At 36.8% G+C, this 14,946-nt stretch overlaps 1 protein-coding gene across 3 annotated transcripts in view; it reads right to left on the minus strand.

Moving 5' to 3' along the window:
- Positions 1–14,946, minus strand: part of LOC120539132 (zinc finger and BTB domain-containing protein 22-like) — a 31,685-nt gene that overhangs the window by 15,989 nt on the left and 750 nt on the right. For all 3 annotated transcript variants that reach the window (XM_039768926.1, XM_039768928.1, XM_039768925.1), the window contains exons 2-3: positions 11,224–11,526; positions 8,816–9,965 (exon numbers count right to left, since the gene is read on the minus strand). In XM_039768926.1, the coding sequence (XP_039624860.1) occupies positions 8,816–9,965; positions 11,224–11,499 (1,426 nt within the window). In that variant the 5' untranslated portion in view covers positions 11,500–11,526. The remainder of the gene's footprint in view (positions 1–8,815; positions 9,966–11,223; positions 11,527–14,946) is intronic.

Raw genomic sequence — 14,946 nt, forward strand, 5'->3', positions numbered from 1 at the left:
ATGGGGTGGAGTGGAGTACCGCAGAGATCTGTCCATGGACTATTACTTTTTAAATCTATATCAATGGCACTGATTCTGGAGTAGTTAATAAATTGGTAAGATTCAAGAATGACACTAAGCATGAAGAGACAGGCGATAATGAGGAGGCAGTAAAAATCCTTGCAGTTTAATGCTGAGATGTGCAAAAGTGTTAAACATGGGCTAAAGAAACATTAATCATAAATAAATACAAGAGGGGAAACACTGATCTTCAGGAAGCAACTTCTGAAATGTAGACAGACAGACAGACAGACAGAATTAACTTTACTTGTCCCCAGGGGAATTTGGCTTTTCACATAAGCTTTTTAAATAAATAAATACAATAATAGGTAGATAAATAAATATACACACAAACATAGCTCTGAACACACTAAAAAGGCAAGTTAAACCTTCAATTATGTTGTAAAACGTTTGAATAGTCAAGTCATATGAATTAATTCTTTAGATTTTTGTTTATCATTGGCTGAGCTTTCAAAGTAGAAACTTCCTTTTAATATATGACATGCCTTATGGAAACAGTAGTATTTCAGCAGTGACATTAAGTTTATTGAATTAACAGAAAATATGCAATATTATTTGTTATATTTGTTATGATCAAATAGCTCAATTTTTGTCTCATCAGTCCAAAGCACTTTGTTCCAAAATGCATCTGGCTTGTCTAAATGAGCATTTGCATACAACAAGCGACTCTGTTTGTGGTGTGAGTGCAGAAAGGGCTTCAAGATGTTCTTGCAGGTCTTTGGAGGTGATTTGCAGGTTGTCTGTAACCCTTCTCACAATCCTGCGCATATGCCGCTCCTGTATTTTTCTTGGCCTGCCAGACCTGGCTTTAACAGCAACTGTGCCTGTAGCCTTCCATTTCCTGATTACATTCCTTACAGTTGAAACTGATGGTTTAAACCTCTGAGATAGCTTTTTGAAGCCTTCCCCTAAACCATGAGACTGAACAATCTTTGTTTTCAGATCTTTTGAGAGTTGCTTTGAGGATCCCATGCTGTCACTCTTCAGAGGAGAGTCAAAGGGAAGCACAACTTGCAATTGACCACCTTAAATATCTTTTCTCATGATTGGACACACCTGTCTATGAAGTTCAAGGCTTAATGAGCTAATCCAACCAATTTGGTGTTGCATATAATCAGTATTGAGCAGTTACTGTACATGCATTAAAATCAGCAAAATTACAAGGCAACCTAAATTTTTGCACAGCGAGTTTTTCACATTTGATTTAATTTCATATAACTAAATACTGCTTCACTAAAAAACTTTGTTCGGAAAACACTCAGATGTTCCTAGGAAATGAAAAACATAACAGCTCTAGGAGCTAGCTAGAGAAGAGCAACTAAATGCATCCCATGTCTAAAGGGCATGTGCAGTTTTGATAGGCAAGTAGACTAAACTTCCTTAATCTTCAGCAGGCTGTGGGGGCACCTAATCCAGGTCTTCAAAATTCTCAAATTCATCAGTAAAGCTGATTCAGCAAGATTCTTTTGACTATGTAGTGAAACAACTACTCAAAGACACCAGTGGAAATTAATGGTGAGTGCTTTTAAGTCTGAATCCAGACAGCATTTTTCTTTGCAGTGCCATTACAATCTGGAACAGATTACTGAAACATGTAGTTGAAGCATAAACCTTTTACAAAGCATTTGGATGAGATTTTGGGCCATCCTGATTAGTGATGCACCGATATGGAAATTATGGGCGATACCGATAACCGATATGTTTTTGTCCATCCTTGCCAATACCAATAACCGATGCCCGATATATATTTTTTTTATTTACTTCAGGTATGAATGTTTTAGGTATGCTGAAAATACATTATGCATTATCAAAGAAACAACAGTAGCATGTGAAACAGAGATTAACTTTTTATTAATTTGCTAAATTTTATGCTCTTCTTTGCAGCTCTTCTAAGCAGCCAGCACTTTATTCGGGGGGAAAAGAGCAAGATATGGATCATCTCTATAGAAAAAATACTCCAAGTCATGTACAAAAATCTGCTTAACATACACATTCTGAGTAACTTAAGCACATCAAGACACCATGCCATTGGGTATATTAACAAAAAAATTAATGGATATTCTTTGTGCTATAATTAGACATATATTACTTTAAGTAAAACTAAAATAAAGGGTACAATGAGGCCAGTAACCTTGGGCTTAAGTTGGCTTCTTTAAAAGTACAAATGGTAGGTTTTTCTTAACAAAAAGAAGCATTTCTGTCTTTTCACCAGCAAGCCCGCTTCTCTTTTCATTTACTATATTTGGTACAAGGTGCTGATAGGTACTTGATCGCTGCCTTGGCCAAGGTTGAAAAATGGGTTGCATTGCTTTTCCAATACTGGAGGGCACAGTTATTTCTGGAGATAGGGGGCTCGCTGAGATAGTTATTCAGCTGAAAAAAAAAGTTTACAAACGTTTACCTATATTATGATAAACAAATAATAAATGATTATTATTAGGTTGACCAGATGTGTGGTAAAGAAAAACAGGACAACTACCTGTGCCAACTACCGCCATTAATAAAAACTTGTGACGTTGAAAGCTTGATGTCTAATGATTTGGGTTATATAAAGGGCATTCTTGTTGACAAGTCTGAATTATATCGGTTAGCGGTATCGGTTAAAATGTACACATCTTACTGATTTCGATGGCATCATTTTTAATGAACATCATCTGATGACAGTTCCCGATATATTGTGCATCTCTAATCCTGATTATTAATGAAACAAATGATAGAGACAGACTGGACTGTCTCCTCCTAATCTTAAACTTCTTGTGTTTTATGCTTTTTGTTGATTGCACAGGTTTGGTTTCAGTAATGATCAGTCAATGCAGAACCTTCATGAGACAAAGCAGGTTTATACTAGGGCTGTCTTAGCAGAGCTAAATTACATCATAATAATAAATGACATAATTACAAGTTGCTTTAACAACCTGGTATATCTAAACATCTGTCACCTTATAGTGCTGTCAAAATAAAATTTGCTAGTCTTAAAAAAAACCTCTGCTAGATGTTTTTCTAGAAAGGCTGGAAAAGTATCATAAATTACTATAAATACATTTAAAAAAAACACAGATGAATCTTAAATACCAGGATAGGCTCTGACATACCATGAGAATAAACTGGCTTAAAGGTTTAGGAATGTTGTCTTACAAAATCTAATTATGTGGTGTTAAAAATACTAATTTACATTTACACTTTAATTAGGGTTTTTTAAAGAATATGTTAACGATTTCCTAGTATATTTATTGCATGCTTTTAAATTTTAAAGCACTGTATTAAAAGACTGCTATACTAAATTCTCATTGAACACTTTTATTTGACGAGATACACCAACTGCAAATCACTACAACTCAAGATATAGAAAAGCAGCAGCCTTTTTCGAAATAATGGCTAACCACAGGATTATTTTATTTGTATATTTAAAATATGAAGAGAAAAGTCAAACTTTTGAATATGTTTGATATTTATGGTCAACCAATCAGATATTACACTGTATTATAACATTATTTAATGTTTTCTGAAAACGATTAGTAAAGCAGTCCATTTACAGTATTTATTTATAAAATGCTGAATGTGCTACAATGTTCATGTAAGTTCATTAGGTTTGACGAGAACTGACCATTAAGTGTATCATTGTTCTTGTATTTCCTAGTCACAAAGGTACTCAAACACTCCTACAAGTGGCAACCAGAGCTAAAGTGAAAGGTCTGATGATGACTTTTATGCACAACTTAAGCCAAATTTAATTCTTGTGGACCATTTTACGCATTTCACACAAGTGCTCAAAATTACCAATCACTGTACGTTTTGTTTTTTTACTAAAACTCACTCATATCAAAGGCACCTAATTCACAGTTCTATACTCCAGATCCTTAATTCACCTATTAACACTTACCCTCCTGCTTAAACAGGTCTTGAACAGTTCTCATCAGGAGACAAAGTACAAATACCTCCCTGTCCACAGGAGAAGCAGTTTACCCTCAAACACTTAGACCAGAGTCCCTTTACTAGAAACTGCCTGGATTTATACAAATGTACCAAACAAGAGAAATTTCTGAACAAAAAAAATTAGAAATGACAACACTCCTGTACTTTATAGTGATACTGATACTAAATCTCAGTAAATTTCATACCTGATAATCACTTTAGGTTCGCTGATAGCGCCATTGCCTCCAGGAACTGACAATACACATCAAAGCCAGGTAGCTCAGTCCCTGTTTTTTTGGGATCTGCGTGTTCTCCCCCGTTGGTGTGGCTATTTTAAATTAGCCCAGTAAGATATATTCATGTACTGTGAAACTAGAGCTGGGCGGTATGACCAAAATTCTATATCACGATATTTTTCTAAATTATCCTGGTTTCACGGTATTCGACAGTATTTTTTTCCCATGCATAAGTGGAAGTTAACCACATTTTCCATTGCAATTACTGCAGTAGACTAGCTAAGAATAACCTATTCCACTTTGATGAGCAAAAATATATTTTACATTTTTAAAATATTTTAATGTGCACACAAGTATTAATACTGGTTTGCATGGCCCCATAAAGGGATAGTTTTCATGGGGGTGACACTAATAAAGAGAAGGAATCACACTGCATGACAGATGCAGTGAAAATATAGCACCTTTTTATTGAACACATTTTGCAAACAACTTAAACTATAATTTTGACAACATATTTTAAACCATCCAAAGAGGCATTTAGACTTAATAAAATATCCAGAGGTGCTTGTCAAAAGATGTATTGCACTGAACATGCCTTAGAAAAGGAATGAATAGTGAATATTTTTTGTAAACCACCTACACTTTCTGTTAATGTTAATCTCTGTTCACTGACATGTTAAAGTGACTTTTTAAACAACTTTACCATCATTAAAGTGCATAATATTTAAACTAATAAATAATAACAATAAAATAAATAATAGTGCAACTTCCAATAATAACACTATTACTTCAAGACTTCAAGCCCAGGTGCATTACACAGTATTCACCAAATAAAAATAAAATAAAATAAAATAAAACAAGTGCAACTTGGTGATGACATCTTTACCAACTGAACCATTATTTAGGCAAATTGCATTATTATGGACCTTGCTTCAAGCTAAGCTATATACATAAATAATAAAACTGCAACATGCATTTATAATGCTATTTGTGGTATAGCCGTACGGAATCGTATTAGGGAAACGGTGAAGAAAAAAAAATACAGACACAGGGAAGAAAAAAAACTACAGTATATGTCGAGAATAAAGTCGACATGTTGACTTTATTCTCGACATTTCAACTTTAATCTTGATGCTTATGTCAAGATTAAAGCTGACATTTCCACTTTATTCTCATAGTTTATTTTGTCATTAAAGTACAATGTCATAAACTAAACTTCATCCTAAAATCAATGTTTAATTTACTAGATTTTCTCAAACCCCGTCAGACATTAATGTAGCATATTAAATGCTTTGTGTTAAGTGTTTTCCGTGCCCCCACATGATTAATACAAGCTTTAATGCATTTCATCATGAAAATTATATCAAGTATTTATCTTGGCACTAGCAAAATACCCGGGCTTCGCAGCGGCGAAGTACTGCCTTAAAATTTTTATCAAGAAGAAAATTAAACCTTTTTAAACTGAGGGAAAATATACCAATAATTATTTGTTAAGGATCTCTTTGTATAACATGTTGTCAGTTCGGCCCTCCAGTTGTAATATGACCAAGCTGTGTGCTGAGCTTACTCTAGAGCATGCAACGTACAGTTGGCCATGTGAACAGTAATCTTGTCTCAAATCTCACATCTTGGATTGCTGCTGTCATAATCGGTGTGAGTTTCATGGTTTGTTTCAATTACGACAGTATTTGCAGGAGTTGTGTTGAAGTGACATTCGGCATCTGTCAAGCGTTGTAAGCAGACAACCAGTTTACTTCTCATCCAGCTTTTGAGAGTTTAAACATTCATAAACATCAAAGTGTCCACTACTGAAATTGTCACCTGTGAGTCTAAGATGTTTAAGAGGCATTGGCAGTTGTTGAAAGGTGTAAAATATTTGGCCATTTTGGTACACTTGAAAGCGACAACCAAACAATTCAGCGGCAGCCATCAACTCACATGCAGAACCATAGGTGAAGGGCTTAAGCATTTCACTCTTCTAGTGCTCCTGTGTAGTATAATTATCTCCTGTACCGTCATCAGTCCACACCTTGAACCTGTCCCAGTCATTCAATACATAAGACACAATGTTCCTCCGGATATCAAGAGGGGGCCTGATATGGCCGCGCAATATGTAACACAGAGATTGGAAAAGGCAGGTGCCGTTTCCGGGCACGGAAACCACTCGGTAAGTGACAGTTTTTTGATCGATAGTGATCATCTCGATAGACATGTTAATGGGGTACGATTGGAAACGATAAAGGAAATTGGTACCTGAACAATGTAAAGTAAGTCTAAAATACCTAAACAATAACTATAATCGTAATAAACGAATTATAAAACAGCGGAGAAGCCGTGGATTAAATAAAAAGGCTGTAGTTATCAGCAGGGAGACGTGAATCCCGTAGCGAAGCAAGGAAGGCAATGTAGAGACCGGAGCGACGGACGGCCTTATATAGGCAGGCAGCCAACAACGAGGGAGGCGTTGGGATGGGGGACCCAACGCCGCCTCACACGATGACCTAGCTGCAGGCTTATGATGGGGTTTGAGAAAATCTAGTAAATTAAATATTCATTTTACGATGAAATTTAGTTTATGATGTTCGACTTTAACGATGAGAATAAAGTAGAAATGTCGAGAATAATGTCAGCATGTCGTCACACTATTACACAGTACCCAGGTACATTACACTGTATTGAAAAAAAATAAAACAAGTACAACTTGGCTTGCAGTATTATCCAGAAGTATAGACACAGTATTCACACATTTGAATATATTGGTCCACATCCGACATTTTAAAACCAAAGTATCTCCAGGCAATGGAGGGGACTCCTTTTTTCAGCAAAAGTTCTGTGTCACCATGTTCAACTTTATCGTCAGCTACAGCTTCAGTTTCGGAATGTCCATTTTCATTCCGCAATACATATACTTCCACATGTACTCCGTTGCAAGCCTATTTAGCGGTGTAGCAGTTAAAAAGAGCCCCCACGCAACACCTCCACTAATGCATGTGATTAGCGGTGTAGCAGTGAAAAAGGTCCCCCCTTGAACAATTTCCCGCTGCGCCACATTTCAAATGTCGTTTAGGCAATTTAAACCGGTGTTGCGGTATAAGAAAAATCCATATCATAACAAAAATAAAAAACGGTTTTCAGTATGAACCGGTATACCGCCCAGTGAAACTCACTGTCACCCTGCTCAGAGTGGGTTCTGGCATTTTGATCAGTGCTGCCAAGATGCATGCTAGCTCCCCAAAACCCTAAAACTTAACTAAGTAAGATCAGTAAGTGAGTCAATGGATGGAAGAATAGGTTCAGTTAAAGACGTGGCTGTAGTGAAAACAAGCAGTCATTGGGGTTCTCAGGGAACAACTTCTACTTTAAGCCACTGTGCTACAATAAACAAGACTTTTAGCACAGAATAAAATATTCATACATTTAAACATAGTCCTTTACATTAAAGCTTCCAAAACAATATAACATGTGCCATTATTCTCTTTATACAAATACATATTGTTTAGAATTGCAGAAAACAATCACCTACTCATTTTCACAATGGTTCCAGTTATTTCTGTATATCCAACCTAGCATTTCCATGGCATTACTGTGCATTTTTAACACAGTTTAACAAACAATACAAAAAAAGCTTAAAAATTAACACATTTAATAAAGCATGTTTCCTCTTGGCACTGAACTGAATTACAGAATATTTTTACTGTGAATTCTTAAATAAGCTCTAGCAAAGCAGCTTTATTCTGCTTGTTACTTGTGATTCTCTTCTGTGATGCCAGTCTTAGTGGGCATAATTAAGTCCATCTTAGTTCCAAATCTGAAAAGTAACCTTGAATGGCAAGAGTCCATAGCACAGGGTTCACAAAAATAACATGAACTCACTCTCTGAGACTATCAACCTGACAGAATGCCTTTTAAGGATGATGAATACTGGAGCACCAGAAGCAGACCCATGCAAAAACATGAACGAACAAACAGATTCTATAAAGAAAGCATGCCTTAATGAAAAGCACATATTATTATATACCTTTTTTCAATAATGGCCAATTGAGTGATTTCCAAATGTCTTTCCTCAAGGAGTCATTTAAAAGAAAACCCATAATTCTGGTGAAGTAACTAGATGAAACTAGATTTCAGTTCATCTCTGACAACGTTTTATCAGTCTATTTACTGGTTATCGCAAATGTTCCCATACCAAATAAAACAGTCCTGAGCAGCAAACACTAACAATTGCATCTATACACACTCATACATGGCCAGCTTAAAGCCACCTATTAACATAACTAGAATATAGAAGGAATATACAGTAGATAGATACAAGCAAAGACAGTAACATATAAACTCTACACAGACAGTGCTCAAGCTGATATTAAAATCCAACAGTCTGTCATGAGGTAACAGTACTAACTACAGTGCCACCAGGCCATCTAAACATGGATTAATGTCCGCTGATGAGCAGCCTTCCTTTAAAATGCATTGTTACATAAGAATTCTACAATGATTTTCAAACCAGTTTATTATAATTAAGAAGAATAAAATCTGGAATTTGTCCTCAAGTTACATGAAACTATCTATTATGTACATATTTAGCTACAAAAGTATTTTTAAAAGCTCACCTTGAACACCAGATGCCCCCATAACTTGCTGTTGCTGCTGTTCTACCCAGTGCCTTTGCTGTGCCTGTGAAGTGTGGTGTCCCAACAATTCTCTGTCCTGTTCATTGGTGATATCTGCAACCATAACATCTCCAAGAGAAGGATCCTTACGATCTGTAGTGATTTCAGGGTCTGAATGATTCCTCACTTCATGATCTAGCAGTCCATCTGCTCTTTCTATTATTTCTCTGTCTTTAACTTGCTCATCATCATCACATGTTAATACTAAGCCACTTTCTTGATTGGCAGACCGGGTGTCCCTTTTCACACTGGTTCGTCGTAAACTGTGCCTAACACCTCGAAGTCTGCTGGCCCCAGTCACCTGAGGGTGGGCTTGCTGAGCTGAACCTGTAGGTGAAGCCAAGCTTACACAGCTTGGCATTCGGCTAGCCAGGTTTCGATACTTCATTTTGTTCAGGCTTTTGTTTCGGCTTCTCCGGCCCATACCAATGCGTGTTTCATCACAAAGTGATAACTGTTTCGACCTGGCAGAGTCATAGTGAAGTCCAACTCCCCTGTTGCTTAGACCCATCTCTTCAGAGTAGGCACTGGATTCACTGCACTCAAATTCTATTGATGTCTGCTGCCTGCCTATGAGCCACCTCTTTTCATTATATGCTGTCTGGCTTGTGGAAGGGGTATTATTATTTTCCCCCCAAGAGGACTGTGCAGGCATGTTTCTTGGATGAGACGATAAAGGGGGAATAACAGGAGGTGGTGAAGAACCAACTGAATCACTCACATCATGTCTACTATGTCTGTGACCAGAAGCCATCCCATCAGTTATATGTTCAACTGTGTTTATTCCACTTGGTGTTTCTCTGGGACTATAATAGTTGGTACTGCTTGGAGACTGGTGCTCCACATTACGGCTAGAGGAATGTGGTCGAAGACTATGACTTGCTCCTGTCAAGCTACTTTCCCGAAGTAGCTCTGTGCACTTGTCTACTACATGCCACATCTGCAAGAAGCTGCCAACCGTCACATAGTTGATGATCTCATCTGATGCCATGCTCAGCTTGCCAGTGTAAGCAGAGCCCAGGACACTCTCAAATGCATAAGGATCCATCACTGAAGGCAAGACTACTGAGCTAACATTTTTTAGCATAACCTGCAAAGAAAACAAAGCAGACATGTTAACAGTTAATCCAATAAAAGGAGAGCTAACAAGTCATGCTCAACTGAATGTATGATAATCTAGATGGTTTTAACATATACATAGAAAACTCTTTCATTTCATGTTCACATTTTGACAATTTGACTAAGGGCTACCACACTGAATACTTCCTGGATGGAGTTTGCAGATCATCTCAGTATCTACATTGATATTTACTTCGGTACCCCTGTGCTGCTCACTCACCCCAACACATATGCTGGCCTACTTGTGTATACTGTTTGTTATGGGTAGAGCCAGAAGTTGAATATACATGAATAAAGTATACACATATATTTAAGTAGGAAGCAAATATGTAGGCATTATCAGTATAAACCATTTTATGCCTCGGGCTAGTATGCAACTCGGAACAGAATCATCCAGGAACTGGTACTATTGAAGGGAAATGCAGCATCATTTTTCCATGACAGAATTTAAGCTATGCTTATTCTGTTAACTGCTACGTTAACTAAAGCAGAACATTCAGCCTCAGACGTCATTATCATATCTCCCATGAATGTCCAGCTGGGAACAGTTAAGTTCATGTGACATTCTAACTTGTTGAGCTCAAAAGCATTAGGAAGTGAGTACTATTAACCCAACCATCTCTGGAAATAAATTAATTCAAACCATGGCAGGAAAATGTGCCCAACTTAATGTTAACTTAACAGTTACATTTCTGTTGATGTGTGCCACCCATGCAACTTTTTTGCCTGGTGGTCAATTACATAAGTTTATTTGTAAGCAGGCATTGTACTAAGTGATTTTAGCCCTGCAACCTATCTACAGCATGGTGCTTTATACGGCCTTCAACAGACTGTCATGTTTGTAACTGGCAGCTCACACCCAAGTGTGAAATATGAATTGAATTTAGACTTATTTGCCTGTTTAGCACTAAATATTAAAATAATATATAAACAGCGTGTGCCAGATGTATATGCTTTAACCCATAGTTGCAATTTGCTAGTATGACCCTCACTTCAAGTTTCATGCAGCTTATTCTTCAATTTACTATTTAGCATTTAAAGAGGGGAGTCTCATTCAACTGGTCACTAATTTCAAACTAATCTATAGTTTCTGTTGCACTGTAGATTTAAACCTTCATCATAATATTTGATGCATGCAGAATTACATCACATATCAGATAAACTACTGAAGTATGATACTTATTATTTTTACTGATTGTATTTATTATACTTTACTGCCATGAACATACCTGGTCATGGAAATACGGTGAGGATGCTGCCAAAACACATCTGTGAGCACGGAATATTTGACCCTGCACATGGATAGACAGGTCACATAATTTGCCCTCTACCCTCTGCTGATTCAGGCTATCTAACAGAGATGCAGGAACATCGGGAAAATCAACATGAACCACATCAACACTGCTGTTGGCCTGTCCACGGATCTTGGAAGTTTTACCGGGCTGAGAAGCATAACAGTGGCTGGTGCTGCTGCAACCAGCAGATGACTGTTCTGTCATCATCATGGTGTAAACCAAAGTGGCTGGAGCAGACTACAGAGGGAAAAAAAGAAAAACATATTAAGTACAGCACTGACTCGAATAAGCTACAACAAAAAATAGTAAGGATTCAAATTATGTGTTAATGTGTCAAAAAGGGAATGTTATTGTAGGTCACAAAAACTTTACAGATTAATAAATTCTAAATTCCTATTACATTAAAATTTACTATATAATATATTAACTGTAAAAAAGCAAAGAAAAGAAGAATAAGGCAACAAAAGAATAACATAAACAGTATTTTTTTTGATTTAGTACTGTGCCCCAAAACACTAATATGTCTGTCAAAATATCTCCTGTTATGTTCATAACTATAAACAGACTAAACTTTCTATTCTAAACATTTGACACTACTCATTTTTTTATTAGTCGCTTTTATACAGTGGACTTCACAATTTCATTGCTTAACTTGCTAAAGTTTTAAGTTTTCCATTACAAGTTACAAATACTGCCTACAACATCTAATTAAAATAAACAGAAAAAGGACTACCTGTGAGACAGTGAAGACATTTATATGAAAGTTACTGTGCATGAAAATGTTGTTGGGTGGAGAAAAACAAAAAACAAAAATGCAAACATGAGACATTGCTCTACAGGAAATAAAAATGGATGCAAAATAGACATCAAAGTACAGTAACAACAACAACAAGTTCATGGCACAACTGTTATGCTTACCAGAATGGGATTAGTTTTTACATTTAAACACATCTTAACCCAGTCAAAAGCATTACATTTAATGTGATGCCAACATTTGCATTATTTTACTGTTTGGTGTTTAATAGACCATTAGCTTTGATTCTTTTATGAAGTCACAATTATGGAAAATCCAATAATGCAGTTTGCTGAAGAAGACCTAATACAAATAAAGCTGTTTTGAATGTATTTCCTGATGGTTTCCTTTCGGGAAAATTCAATGCCTAGGTATGGAAAGCAGTCAAGAACTTCCAAATGGATCAAGCTACATAGCCAAGGGGTTTCTTGTTAAAATATATTGGTTTTAGTAATATTAAGGGGAAAGTCCTAAATTCTTCATAGCCACACTGATGAGGCCCAGAGTAGTCTGAAGCTTTTATAAGACATGGGAAAAACAGCAGTCTTTAACATACTGTTGGTCCATGATTCTCAAGTCCTTTTGACTTGGCCATATAGGTTGAATGGGCTTCTGTCAAACCAGCATTCAAATAATGCCATATCGAAAGTATTCATAAATCAGAAGGAGAATAATGCAGGGGAAAATAATGAAAATGAAAATGGAGGATGAAGATATATATTTCTGTCTCATAGCAAAGGAAAGTTGCAAGCATCTGGTTGTGCACCAACCAAAGGATGGTCATAAATTTGACTAAACATTCTTGTTTAGACAGGATCAGTGCTCTTCAATTCATAGAGTCAAGGGACTTGTCCATGTCAGTAGTGCCTCAGGGGGCTATGAAGCCACAATGGAATTTATTCTGAAAGTTCGAATGGTTGATTTAAGAGTACAGAAGCTAAGCATGTTCAGGCCTAGACAGTACTTGGATAGGAGGCCAACCTGGGTTGCTGCTGGAAGAGGTGTTGGTGAGGCCAGCATGGGATATTTACCATGTGTTCTGTGTGAGGATCCCAGCTCCAGTGTGGTGATGGGGACACTGTTCTCTAAAAATGGCACCATCCTTCAGTTGAGACATAAATTTGAGGCCCTGCATCTCTATCGTCATAAAAGATCACTGGGCATCCTTTGCAAATAGTAGGGTATATCCTGATGTCCTGACTAAACCGCCCACCATGGCCTAGTTGTTCTGGCCCACTAATCATCCCCTGTCACTAACTGGATATCCATCTGGCACTCCTTCACCATCTAACAGCTAATGTGATGTGAGTGCACTGGTGCAAAATGGCTGCCGTCACATCATCCAGGTTAATGCTGCACATTAGTGGTGGTTCAAGTGGCTACCCACTCAATATGTAAAGCACTTTGAGTAGTGAGAAAAGCACTATATAAATGTAAACAATTATTATTATAATTGTCACTGTTCTTAAAATAGTAACAATGTTAGCATTTCTAATGTCTAGTGAAGTGTCTTCTTCTAAGGAAGGTGCTTCATTCAGCAATATGGTTTCTGAAAACTGAGCAATATAGCTTCGATGTTGTCATCTTTCAGTAGGTTCAAGCTTCAATAGATGATCGAAATGCCATTTCAGTTATGCAAGGTGGAGGCATCACCTCTCAGACTTGTGTTCCACTGTTAGACTAGAGAATAATGAGGTCACTTAAGCTCAGCCTAAGTATGATATTCATTATCTGGACAAAAACCATGGCAATCAGAAAAATGCCTTTCCTTAGCTTTCTCCTGTCATTATTTATTCCAGATCTTTCCTTGGGTGTCAGCTTTAAGACCCTGCTGTTCTTCACACTTCAGCTGTGATGTGATGTGACATCCCTTTCCAACATGCTGACTGCTTTACTCCTGTGCTTTGTAGGTTCTGGACTTCTGAAGTATTCTCATTAACCCAATCCTAGTGCTAGTTTAAAGTGGAATCTTGGTACAGACTGCAGTTGGGAATCCTCTGTGCTGCTTTTCAAATACAGTACTAGTGTCAGGTGAAGCATTTTAACTGAGCAAAGATGATTTCCTGAATTCCACCTTTCTTCAATTGGCCTAAGGTTGAGTTTCTTCAAATTTGTCTTAATGCACTTTTGATGTTTGTGGACTTTCCTTGCTTGAACTAGGCAATTGCTCTATTGAGCAGTGTTGCCTATCTCAGCTATATATATATATATATATATATATATATATATATATACATAATATATATATATATATATATATATATATATATATATATATATATATATACATAATATATATATAAAAGTACAATATGGCTTTAGTCTTACAGGAGACTTTACCTTTGACTATAACCAAACTACTCAAAAATGTCCAGCTTTACATAAGAAGATTTACAGCAGTTTCCTTAAGTACCATAGGTGTCACTCAAAGTGCTCTCTAAAATAACACTGAACTGTGAAAGCTTGATATTGTTGGGTGTCTGAGAAAATGTCACACAACTATAACTCAACTTAGAATTAAACAAACCCCTCCTAGGGTGGATACACTACAGAGATAACAGTGATTAGGGTTAATTTCAATAAAGATTTCTTAATCACCATAAATGGTGAAACATATTTAATAACCAAGAACTGTTCTATTACTCTCTATTTAAACCACCTAGAAACGTGCTGGTTTCCAACTTGCTTCTGCATCCCTCCGAAGGCTAATTAATGTCTTAAATTCAAAACAGTCTACTGGTTGCGAAACACCTTCAAATAAAGGCAGTCAAATTCAGACTATGTATATCACACAGTTGGTATTAGACAGGCACCGCAAACGTTCCCATACCAAATAAAACAATGTAACGATTACTGGTGCTATT

This window comes from Polypterus senegalus, chromosome 11 (assembly GCF_016835505.1).
Source record: "Polypterus senegalus isolate Bchr_013 chromosome 11, ASM1683550v1, whole genome shotgun sequence".
NCBI lineage: Eukaryota > Metazoa > Chordata > Cladistia > Polypteriformes > Polypteridae > Polypterus > Polypterus senegalus.